This window comes from Bombina bombina, chromosome 8 (assembly GCF_027579735.1).
Source record: "Bombina bombina isolate aBomBom1 chromosome 8, aBomBom1.pri, whole genome shotgun sequence".
Lineage (NCBI taxonomy): Eukaryota > Metazoa > Chordata > Amphibia > Anura > Bombinatoridae > Bombina > Bombina bombina.
This window is the reverse complement of record NC_069506.1, coordinates 18,200,993-18,213,210: the sequence shown is the minus strand read 5'-3', so window position 1 is coordinate 18,213,210 and position 12,218 is coordinate 18,200,993. Positions and strand designations below refer to the sequence as shown.

General features: G+C 43.9%; 1 protein-coding gene across 1 annotated transcript in view; it reads left to right on the top strand.

Moving 5' to 3' along the window:
* The window catches only part of NPHS1 (NPHS1 adhesion molecule, nephrin), a 92,042-nt gene that overhangs the window by 55,546 nt on the left and 24,278 nt on the right, over positions 1–12,218 (top strand). The window contains exons 20-21 of the mRNA XM_053690904.1: positions 493–644; positions 3,945–4,056. Of these exons, the coding sequence (XP_053546879.1) occupies positions 493–644; positions 3,945–4,056 (264 nt within the window). The remainder of the gene's footprint in view (positions 1–492; positions 645–3,944; positions 4,057–12,218) is intronic.

Sequence of the window (12,218 nt, the reverse complement as noted above, 5' to 3'; positions counted from 1 at the left end):
TGGATCAGGTCCGACAGACATTTCATAAATAGGCCTCATAGACTCTCACACTAAAACTCACACTTACACATAGACTCTCACTCTAACTCTCACACTGACACATAGACTCTCACACTTTGTGCCATGTAGCGTATACTGTCGGCATTTATCGATGTGCAGCGTACATGATCTGCTATATTGTATCATATCTGCTCGCACCATAGTAAATAGGCCCCATAGACTATCATGCTAACACATGACATTCACACTCTCACTGATGCATTCACTCTCATGCTTGCAGTGAACATAAACTCTTACACTAACACTGACACTCACATTCTCACACTGGCATATATGCTTTCATATAAACCCTGACACTCACACGTTTACACTTAAACTGGCATATAGACACTCACACATATTCTCCCACTTACACTTTCCATTGATTTTTATTTGTCTCTATATTGAGTTTTTCTCTCTCTTTCATACATATATTTTCTTCCCGTCTGATAGATACTCAGAGAAGACACTGCATGAGTTTTGGGTTCACACCAGTACTTTAGTTATTGCTAATGTGAGCGCTGTGCAAGACTACGCTCTCTTCACGTGCACAGCAACCAACGCTCTTGGAGTTGACAGCTTCGACATTTATCTTGTCAGCACCAGTAAGTTATCTTCCTATTTTGTATGTTTTTCTCCAATATACTTAATTAGTATATGTATGTGTGTAGGGGTATAGGGGTATGCATGTGGGTGTGTATATGTATGTGTGTAGGGGTATGCATGTGGGTGTGTATATGTATATGTGTAGGGGTATGCATGTGGGTGTGTATATGTATATGTGTAGGGGTATGCATGTGAGTGTGTATATGTATGTGTGTAGGGGTATGCATGTGAGTGTGTATATGTATGTGTGTAGGGGTATGCATATGAGTGTGTATATGTGTATGTGTAGGGGTATGCATGTGGGTGTGTATATGTATGTGTGTAGGGGTATGCATGTGGGTGTGTATATGTGGGTGTGTATATGTATATGTGTAGGGGTATGCATGTGAGTGTGTATATGTATATCTGTAGGGGTATGCATGTGAGTGTGTATATGTATGTGTGTAGGGGTATGCATATGGGTGTGTATATGAATGTGTGTAGGGGTATGCATGTGAGTGTGTATATGTATATGTGTAGGGCTATGCATGTGGGTGTGTATATGTATATGTGTAGGGGTATGCATGTGGGTGTGTATATGTATATGTGTAGGGGTATGCATGTGAGTGTGGATATGTATGTGTGTAGGGGTATGCATGTGGGTGTGGATATGTGGGTGTGTAGGGGTATGCATGTGAGTGTGTATATGTATATGTGTAGGGGTATGCATGTGAGTGTGTATATGTATGTGTGCAGGGGTATGCATGTGGGTGTGTATATGTATGTGTGTAGGGGTATGCATGTGGGTGTGTATATGTATGTGTGTAGCGGTATGCATGTGGGTGTGTATATGTTTGTGTGTAGGGGTATGCATGTGGGTGTGTATATGTATGTGTGTAGGGGTATGCATGTGGGTGTGTATATGTATGTGTGTAGGGGTATGCATGTGGGTGTGTATATGTATGTGTGTAGGGGTATGCATGTGGGTGTGTATATGTATGTGTGTAGGGGTATGCATGTGGGTGTGTATATGTATGTGTGTAGGGGTATGCATGTGGGTGTGTATATGTATATGTGTAGGGCTATGCATGTGGGTGTGTATATGTGGGTGTGTAGGGGTATGCATGTGGGTGTGTATATGTATGTGTGTAGGGGTATGCATGTGGGTGTGTATATGTATGTGTGTAGGGGTATGCATGTGGGTGTGTATATGTATGTGTGTAGGGGTATGCATGTGGGTGTGTATATGTATGTGTGTAGGGGTATGCATGTGGGTGTGTATATGTATGTGTGTAGGGGTATGCATGTGGGTGTGTATATGTATGTGTGTAGGGGTATGCATGTGGGTGTGTATATGTATGTGTGTAGGGGTATGCATGTGGGTGTGTATATGTATGTGTGTAGGGGTATGCATGTGGGTGTGTATATGTATATGTGTAGGGCTATGCATGTGGGTGTGTATATGTGGGTGCAGTGGCGTAGCGTGGGGGGGGCCACAGGGGCGGTTGCCCCGGGCACAAAATTCTGAGGGGCGCAAAATGCTTGGCTCCCAGCCTCCCAAGTCCCCACCATCTCAAGACAGTAGACAGTCACAGTCCCACTCCCAGCGGCGCTACAGGGAGGCTAAAAAATCTGACAGGCGCCTGCGCCCAGCCGTTCTGTCTCTCAAGTGAACTGTCTACTACTCTGAAGTCAGGACGTGCTGTGTAATGATTTAATTATCATAATTTTATGAGTGTAATCCTATCCAACCGTTACCTGCTGCTAGACTAGTGTTTACGCCACTAGTTAGCACGGTCCACTCCCACTCCCAGCGCACATGTCCGGAGGGAGGAAGAAGTCAGAGCAGCAGAGCCAGAGTGGAGTCAGACTGACTAGCACGCTGCGCCCGCAATGATAAGGTAAGTAGTGTCAACAAAAATGACCAAACTCATCACCAGGTCCGTATCAGAACCAGACCACCAGTGCCACTGCCAGCCAGAATTATAATTACATTATTATAGCCCCTGTTTTTGCCTGGGCCCTGGGGAATAGGGATTGGAAATGGCAACACACGCAAAATGCAGCTTAGCCTCTATCGTTACCCAGGTGACGTCGCAGGGCCAGCTAGCCAGCCAAGTTCCAAAGGACCCAGAGTCACTCTGAGCCAGCCAGCCAGCCAGCCAAATTCCAACTTCCAAAGGACCCAGAGTCTGAGCCAGCCAGCATGCCAGAGCGTGAGAGTGATCTATGCCGCTTTAAAGTGAAAGCTGGTTATTTTATTTCAAATTCATTTTTAACCTGGGTAAAATAAAACATACAAGATGTAGATGATCTACATCTTGTATGTTTTACCCAGGTTAAAAATGAATTTAAAAATAATAATAACTGGCTTTCACTTTAAAGCAGCATAGATCACTCTCACACTCTGGCATGCTGGCTCAGATGTATTTTAAAAATGAAATCCCATGTTTAAATATTAAACCATAAAAAATGTAATTGTTAAGTTTTATATAATGTACTTACTTAATGTATATAATAAAGTAATGGCTGCCTGCAACCATATTGAATCCTAATTTTTAAGGATGAATGTAGAGTTTAGAATTCTATCTATCTATCTATCTATCTATCTATCTATCTATCTATCTATCTATCTATCTATCTATCTATCTATCTATCTATCTATCTATATATATATATATATATATATATATATAGTATATATTTTGTTGTTAAATTAAAGCTTTGTTTGTTTTAAAACAAAAACCTGTCTCCTAAGTTGTTGAGCTGTCTCCTAGATTCAAAGCAAATTTGCCAATCCCTACTGTACTGGTGGAAGAGACTCAGTCAGTGCTAATGGATTAGGGGGGCGCAATTCTTGCCTTGCCCTGGGCGCTGAGAAGCCACGCTACGCCACTGTGTGGGTGTGTATGTGGGTGAGTGTGTGTTTTAATTTTCACATAAAATATATGATTAATAAATGTAATGCAAAACAATTTTGTGTGTATTAAAGCAGAGAAGTTTGCACATTTGAAGAGACATAGAAGTCAAAATTAAACTTTCACAATTCAGATGGAGCAAGCAATTAAAAAAAAATCTTTCCAATTTGTATTCAAATTTACTTTTACTTTTGGTACCCTTTGCTGAAGAGCATACCTAGGTAGTCTCAGGAGTCTGCACAATATGGCAAAAGTTTTGCAACATTGCTCCAAAAGCTGCTGCCATCTAATGCTCAACATACATTCTTGCTCCTAAGTCCACCTAGGTATTCTCTTTATCAAAGGATAGTATCTGTGTTGCTCCTTCCTACTGGATTCTCACTCACAACCTTTTTCTCTTAGGCCGCCCAGATCCCCCATCTGGTCTGAAAGTCCTTAGCTTCACTCATAACTCTGTAACCCTTGGATGGACTGCAGGATTTAATGGCGGAGAGGAACAAAAATTCCGTGTGAGGTGAGATCATTACTAATTTGTGATGTAGGCCTCATGGGCTTATAGATAAGGCACCTAGGGTAGGTTTATATTGGAGAAAGGTGTTAACATCTAGCACTTAAAGGGATAAATGCCTTTCAGGTACCTCTAGGTTTGTTCTTTATTGCTTGTGCTGTATAGATCACCCATTATACCTTTCAGGTACCGCGGGGCTGTTCTGTATTGTTTGTACCGTGTAGATAACAAATGCCTTTCAGGTACCGCGGGGGCTGTTCTGTATTGTTTGTACCGTGTAGATAACAAATGCCTTTCAGGTACTACTGGGGCTGTTCTGTATTGTTTGTACCGTGTAGATAACAAATGCCTTTCAGGTACCGCGGGGACTGTTCTGTATTGTTTGTACCGTGTAGATAACAAATGCCTTTCAGGTACCGTGGGGACTGATCTGTATTGTTTGTACCGTGTAGATAACAAATGCCTTTCAGGTACTACTGGGGCTGTTCTGTATTGTTTGTACCGTGTAGATAACAAATGCCTTTCAGGTACCGCGGGGGCTGTTCTGTATTGTTTGTACCGTGTAGATAACAAATGCCTTTCAGGTACTACTGGGGCTGATCTGTATTGTTTGTACTGTGTAGATAACAAATGCATTTCAGGTACCGCGGGGGCTGTTCTGTATTGTTTGTACCGTGTAGATAACAAATGCCTTTCAGGTACCGCGGGGGCTGTTCTGTATTGTTTGTACCGTGTAGATAACAAATGCCTTTCAGGTACCGTGGGGACTGTTCTGTATTGTTTGTACCGTGTAGATAACAAATGCCTTTCAGGTACCGGGGGGCTGTTCTGTATTGTTTGTACTGTGTAGATAACAAATGCCTTTCAGGTACCGGGGGGCTGTTCTGTATTGTTTGTACCGTGTAGATAACAAATGCCTTTCAGGTACCGGGGGGCTGTTCTGTATTGTTTGTACCGTGTAGATAACAAATGCCTTTCAGGTACTACTGGGGCTGTTCTGTATTGTTTGTACCGTGTAGATAACAAATGCCTTTCAGGTACCGGGGGGCTGTTCTGTATTGTTTGTACTGTGTAGATAACAAATGCCTTTCAGGTACCGGGGGGACTGATCTGTATTGTTTGTACCGTGTAGATAACAAATGCCTTTCAGGTACCGCGGGGGCTGTTCTGTATTGTTTGTACCGTGTAGATAACAAATGCCTTTCAGGTACCGCGGGGGCTGTTCTGTATTGTTTGTACCGTGTAGATAACAAATGCCTTTCAGGTACCGTGGGGACTGTTCTGTATTGTTTGTACCGTGTAGATAACAAATGCCTTTCAGGTACCGGGGGGCTGTTCTGTATTGTTTGTACTGTGTAGATAACAAATGCCTTTCAGGTACCGGGGGGCTGTTCTGTATTGTTTGTACCGTGTAGATAACAAATGCCTTTCAGGTACTACTGGGGCTGTTCTGTATTGTTTGTACCGTGTAGATAACAAATGCCTTTCAGGTACCGGGGGGCTGTTCTGTATTGTTTGTACCGTGTAGATAACAAATGCCTTTCAGGTACCGGGGGGCTGTTCTGTATTGTTTGTACCGTGTAGATAACAAATGCCTTTCAGGTACCGGGGGGCTGTTCTGTATTGTTTGTACCATGTAGATAACAAATGCCTTTCAGGTACTACTGGGGCTGTTCTGTATTGTTTGTACCGTGTAGATAACAAATGCCTTTCAGGTACCGCGGGGGCTGTTCTGTATTGTTTGTACCGTGTAGATAACAAATGCCTTTCAGGTACCGGGGGGCTGTTCTGTATTGTTTGTACCGTGTAGATAACAAATGCCTTTCAGGTACCGGGGGCTGTTCTGTATTGTTTGTACTGTGTAGATAACAAATGCCTTTCAGGTACCGGGGGCTGTTCTGTATTGTTTGTACCGTGTAGATAACAAATGCCTTTCAGGTACTGCTGGGGCTGTTCTGTATTGTTTGTACCATGTAGATAACAAATGCCTTTCAGGTACCGGGGGGCTGTTCTGTATTGTTTGTACCGTGTAGATAACAAATGCCTTTCAGGTACTGCTGGGGCTGTTCTGTATTGTTTGTACCGTGTAGATAACAAATGCCTTTCAGGTACCGGGGGGCTGATCTGTATTGTTTGTACCGTGTAGATAACAAATGCCTTTCAGGTACTACTGGGGCTGTTCTGTATTGTTTGTACTGTGTAGATAACAAATGCCTTTCAGGTACTGCTGGGGCTGTTCTGTATTGTTTGTACCGTGTAGATAACAAATGCCTTTCAGGTACCGCGGGGGCTGTTCTGTATTGTTTGTACCGTGTAGATAACAAATGCCTTTCAGGTACTACTGGGGCTGATCTGTATTGTTTGTACCGTGTAGATAACAAATGCCTTTCAGGTACTACTGGGGCTGATCTGTATTGTTTGTACCGTGTAGATAACAAATGCCTTTCAGGTACCGGGGGGCTGTTCTGTATTGTTTGTACCATGTAGATAACAAATGCCTTTCAGGTACTACTGGGGCTGTTCTGTATTGTTTGTACAGTGTAGATAACAAATGCCTTTCAGGTACTGCTGGGACTGTTCTGTATTGTTTGTACCGTGTAGATAACAAATGCCTTTCAGGTACCGGGGGGCTGTTCTGTATTGTTTGTACCATGTAGATAACAAATGCCTTTCAGGTACTACTGGGGCTGTTCTGTATTGTTTGTACCGTGTAGATAACAAATGCCTTTCAGGTACTACTGGGGCTGATCTGTATTGTTTGTACCGTGTAGATAACAAATGCCTTTCAGGTACCGGGGGGCTGTTCTGTATTGTTTGTACTGTGTAGATAACAAATGCCTTTCAGGTACTACTGGGGCTGTTCTGTATTGTTTGTACCGTGTAGATAACAAATGCCTTTCAGGTACCGCGGGGACTGTTCTGTATTGTTTGTACCGTGTAGATAACAAATGCCTTTCAGGTACCGCAGGGACTGTTCTGTATTGTTTGTACCGTGTAGATAACAAATGCCTTTCAGGTACCGCGGGGGCTGTTCTGTATTGTTTGTGCCGTGTAGATAACAAATGCCTTTCAGGTACTGCTGGGGCTGTTCTGTATTGTTTGTACCGTGTAGATAACAAATGCCTTTCAGGTACCGCGGGGGCTGTTCTGTATTGTTTGTACTGTGTAGATAACAAATGCCTTTCAGGTACCGCGGGGGCTGTTCTGTATTGTTTGTACCGTGTAGATAACAAATGCCTTTCAGGTACCGCGGGGGCTGTTCTGTATTGTTTGTACTGTGTAGATAACAAATGCCTTTCAGGTACCGCGGGGGCTGTTCTGTATTGTTTGTACCGTGTAGATAACAAATGCCTTTCAGGTACCGCGGGGGCTGTTCTGTATTGTTTGTGCCGTGTAGATAACAAATGCCTTTCAGGTACTGCTGGGGCTGTTCTGTATTGTTTGTACCGTGTAGATAACAAATGCCTTTCAGGTACCGCGGGGGCTGTTCTGTATGGTTTGTACCGTGTAGATAACAAATGCCTTTCAGGTACCGCAGGGACTGTTCTGTATTGTTTGTACCGTGTAGATAACAAATGCCTTTCAGGTACCGCAGGGACTGTTCTGTATTGTTTGTACCATGTAGATAACAAATGCCTTTCAGGTACCACAGGGACTGTTCTGTATTGTTTGTACCGTGTAGATAACAAATGCCTTTCAGGTACCGCGGGGGCTGTTCTGTATTGTTTGTACCGTGTCGATAACAAATGCCTTTCAGGTACCGCGGGGGCTGTTCTGTATTGTTTGTACCGTGTAGATAACAAATGCCTTTCAGGTACCTCTAGGGCTGTTCTGTATTGTTTGTACCGTGTAGATAACAAATGCCTTTCAGGTACTACTGGGGCTGTTCTGTATTGTTTGTACCGTGTAGATAACAAATGCCTTTCAGGTACTGCTGGGGCTGTTCTGTATTGTTTGTACCGTGTAGATAACAAATGCCTTTCAGGTACCGCAGGGACTGTTCTGTATTGTTTGTACCGTGTAGATAACAAATGCCTTTCAGGTACCGCGGGGGCTGTTCTGTATTGTTTGTACCGTGTAGATAACAAATGCCTTTCAGGTACCGCGGGGGCTGTTCTGTATTGTTTGTACCATGTAGATAACAAATGCCTTTCAGGTACCGCGGGGGCTGTTCTGTATTGTTTGTACCGTGTAGATAACAAATGCCTTTCAGGTACCGCGGGGGCTGTTCTGTATTGTTTGTACCGTGTAGATAACAAATGCCTTTCAGGTACCGCGGGGGCTGTTCTGTATTGTTTGTACCGTGTAGATAACAAATGCCTTTCAGGTACCGGGGGGCTGTTCTGTATTGTTTGTACCATGTAGATAACAAATGCCTTTCAGGTACCGCGGGGGCTGTTCTGTATTGTTTGTACCGTGTAGATAACAAATGCCTTTCAGGTACCGCGGGGGCTGTTCTGTATTGTTTGTACCGTGTAGATAACAAATGCCTTTCAGGTACTACTGGGGCTGATCTGTATTGTTTGTACTGTGTAGATAACAAATGCCTTTCAGGTACCGCGGGGGCTGTTCTGTATGGTTTGTACCGTGTAGATAACAAATGCCTTTCAGGTACCGCGGGGGCTGTTCTGTATTGTTTGTACCGTGTAGATAACAAATGCCTTTCAGGTACCGCGGGGGCTGTTCTGTATTGTTTGTACCGTGCAGATAACAAATGCCTTTCAGGTACCGGGGGGCTGTTCTGTATTGTTTGTACCGTGTAGATAACAAATGCCTTTCAGGTACCGGGGGGCTGTTCTGTATTGTTTGTACCATGTAGATAACAAATGCCTTTCAGGTACCGCGGGGGCTGTTCTGTATTGTTTGTACCGTGTAGATAACAAATGCCTTTCAGGTACTACTGGGGCTGATCTGTATTGTTTGTACCGTGTAGATAACAAATGCTTTTCAGGTACTACTGGGGCTGATCTGTATTGTTTGTACCGTGTAGATAACAAATGCCTTTCAGGTACTACTGGGGCTGATCTGTATTGTTTGTACCGTGTAGATAACAAATGCCTTTCAGGTACCGTGGGGACTGTTCTGTATTGTTTGTACCGTGTAGATAACAAATGCCTTTCAGGTACCGTGGGGACTGTTCTGTATTGTTTGTACTGTGTAGATAACAAATGCCTTTCAGGTACCGCGGGGGCTGTTCTGTATTGTTTGTACCGTGTAGATAACAAATGCCTTTCAGGTACCGGGGGGCTGTTCTGTATTGTTTGTACCGTGTAGATAACAAATGCCTTTCAGGTACCGCGGGGGCTGTTCTGTATTGTTTGTACCGTGTAGATAACAAATGCCTTTCAGGTACCGGGGGGCTGTTCTGTATTGTTTGACCGTGTAGATAACAAATGCCTTTCAGGTACCGTGGGGGCTGTTCTGTATTGTTTGTACCATGTAGATAACAAATGCCTTTCAGGTACTGCTGGGGCTGTTCTATATTGTTTGTACCATGTAGATAACAAATGCCTTTCAGGTACCGCAGGGGATGTTCTGTATTGTTTGTACTGTGTAGATAATAAATGCATTTCAGGTACCGCGGGGGCTGTTCTGTATTGTTTGTACCGTGTAGATAACAAATGCCTTTCAGGTACCGCGGGGGCTGTTCTGTATTGTTTGTACCGTGTAGATAACAAATGCCTTTCAGGTACTGCTGGGGCTGTTCTGTATTGTTTGTACCGTGTAGATAACAAATGCCTTTCAGGTACTACTGGGGCTGATCTGTATTGTTTGTACCGTGTAGATAACAAATGCCTTTCAGGTACCGTGGGGACTGATCTGTATTGTTTGTACCGTGTAGATAACAAATGCCTTTCAGGTACCGCGGGGGCTGTTCTGTATTGTTTGTACCGTGTAGATAACAAATGCCTTTCAGGTACCGCGGGGGCTGTTCTGTATTGTTTGTACCGTGTAGATAACAAATGCCTTTCAGGTACCGCGGGGGCTGTTCTGTATTGTTTGTGCCGTGTAGATAACAAATGCCTTTCAGGTACTGCAGGGACTGTTCTGTATTGTTTGTACCGTGTAGATAACAAATGCCTTTCAGGTACCGCGGGGGCTGTTCTGTATTGTTTGTACCGTGTAGATAACAAATGCCTTTCAGGTACCGCGGGGGCTGTTCTGTATTGTTTGTACCGTGTAGATAACAAATGCCTTTCAGGTACCGGGGGGCTGTTCTGTATTGTTTGTACCGTGTAGATAACAAATGCCTTTCAGGTACTGCTGGGGCTGTTCTGTATTGTTTGTACCATGTAGATAACAAATGCCTTTCAGGTACCGGGGGGCTGTTCTGTATTGTTTGTACCATGTAGATAACAAATGCCTTTCAGGTACCGCGGGGGCTGTTCTGTATTGTTTGTACTGTGTAGATAACAAATGCCTTTCAGGTACCGCGGGGGCTGTTCTGTATGGTTTGTACCGTGTAGATAACAAATGCCTTTCAGGTACTGCTGGGGCTGTTCTGTATTGTTTGTACCGTGTAGATAACAAATGCCTTTCAGGTACCGGGGGGACTGTTCTGTATTGTTTGTACCGTGTAGATAACAAATGCCTTTCAGGTACCGCGGGGGCTGTTCTGTATTGTTTGTACCGTGTAGATAACAAATGCCTTTCAGGTACCGCGGGGGCTGTTCTGTATTGTTTGTACCGTGTAGATAACAAATGCCTTTCAGGTACCGCAGGGACTGTTCTGTATTGTTTGTGCCGTGTAGATAACAAATGCCTTTCAGGTACCGCGGGGGCTGTTCTGTATTGTTTGTACCATGTAGATAACAAATGCCTTTCAGGTACCGGGGGGCTGTTCTGTATTGTTTGTACCATGTAGATAACAAATGCCTTTCAGGTACCGGGGGGCTGTTCTGTATTGTTTGTACCGTGTAGATAACAAATGCCTTTCAGGTACCGCGGGGGCTGTTCTGTATTGTTTGTACCGTGTAGATAACAAATGCCTTTCAGGTACCGCGGGGGCTGTTCTGTATTGTTTGTACCGTGTAGATAACAAATGCCTTTCAGGTACCGCAGGGACTGTTCTGTATTGTTTGTGCCGTGTAGATAACAAATGCCTTTCAGGTACCGCAGGGGATGTTCTATATTGTTTGTACCATGTAGATAACAAATGCCTTTCAGGTACCGGGGGGCTGTTCTGTATTGTTTGTACCATGTAGATAACAAATGCCTTTCAGGTACCGGGGGGCTGTTCTGTATTGTTTGTACCGTGTAGATAACAAATGCCTTTCAGGTACCGGGGGGCTGTTCTGTATTGTTTGTACCGTGTAGATAACAAATGCCTTTCAGGTACCGCGGGGGCTGTTCTGTATTGTTTGTACCGTGTAGATAACAAATGCCTTTCAGGTACCGCGGGGGCTGTTCTGTATTGTTTGTACCGTGTAGATAACAAATGCCTTTCAGGTACCGCGGGGGCTGTTCTGTATTGTTTGTACCGTGCAGATAACAAATGCCTTTCAGGTACCGGGGGGCTGTTCTGTATTGTTTGTACCGTGTAGATAACAAATGCCTTTCAGGTACCGGGGGGCTGTTCTGTATTGTTTGTACCATGTAGATAACAAATGCCTTTCAGGTACCGCGGGGGCTGTTCTGTATTGTTTGTACCGTGTAGATAACAAATGCCTTTCAGGTACTACTGGGGCTGATCTGTATTGTTTGTACCGTGTAGATAACAAATGCCTTTCAGGTACTACTGGGGCTGATCTGTATTGTTTGTACCGTGTAGATAACAAATGCCTTTCAGGTACTACTGGGGCTGTTCTGTATTGTTTGTACCGTGTAGATAACAAATGCCTTTCAGGTACTGCTGGGGCTGATCTGTATTGTTTGTACCGTGTAGATAACAAATGCCTTTCAGGTACTACTGGGGCTGATCTGTATTGTTTGTACCGTGTAGATAACAAATGCCTTTCAGGTACTGCTGGGGCTGATCTGTATTGTTTGTACCGTGTAGATAACAAATGCCTTTCAGGTACTACTGGGGCTGATCTGTATTGTTTGTACCGTGTAGATAACAAATGCCTTTCAGGTACCGTGGGGACTGTTCTGTATTGTTTGTACCGTGTAGATAACAAATGCCTTTCAGGTACCGTGGGGACTGTTCTGTATTGTTTGTACTGTGT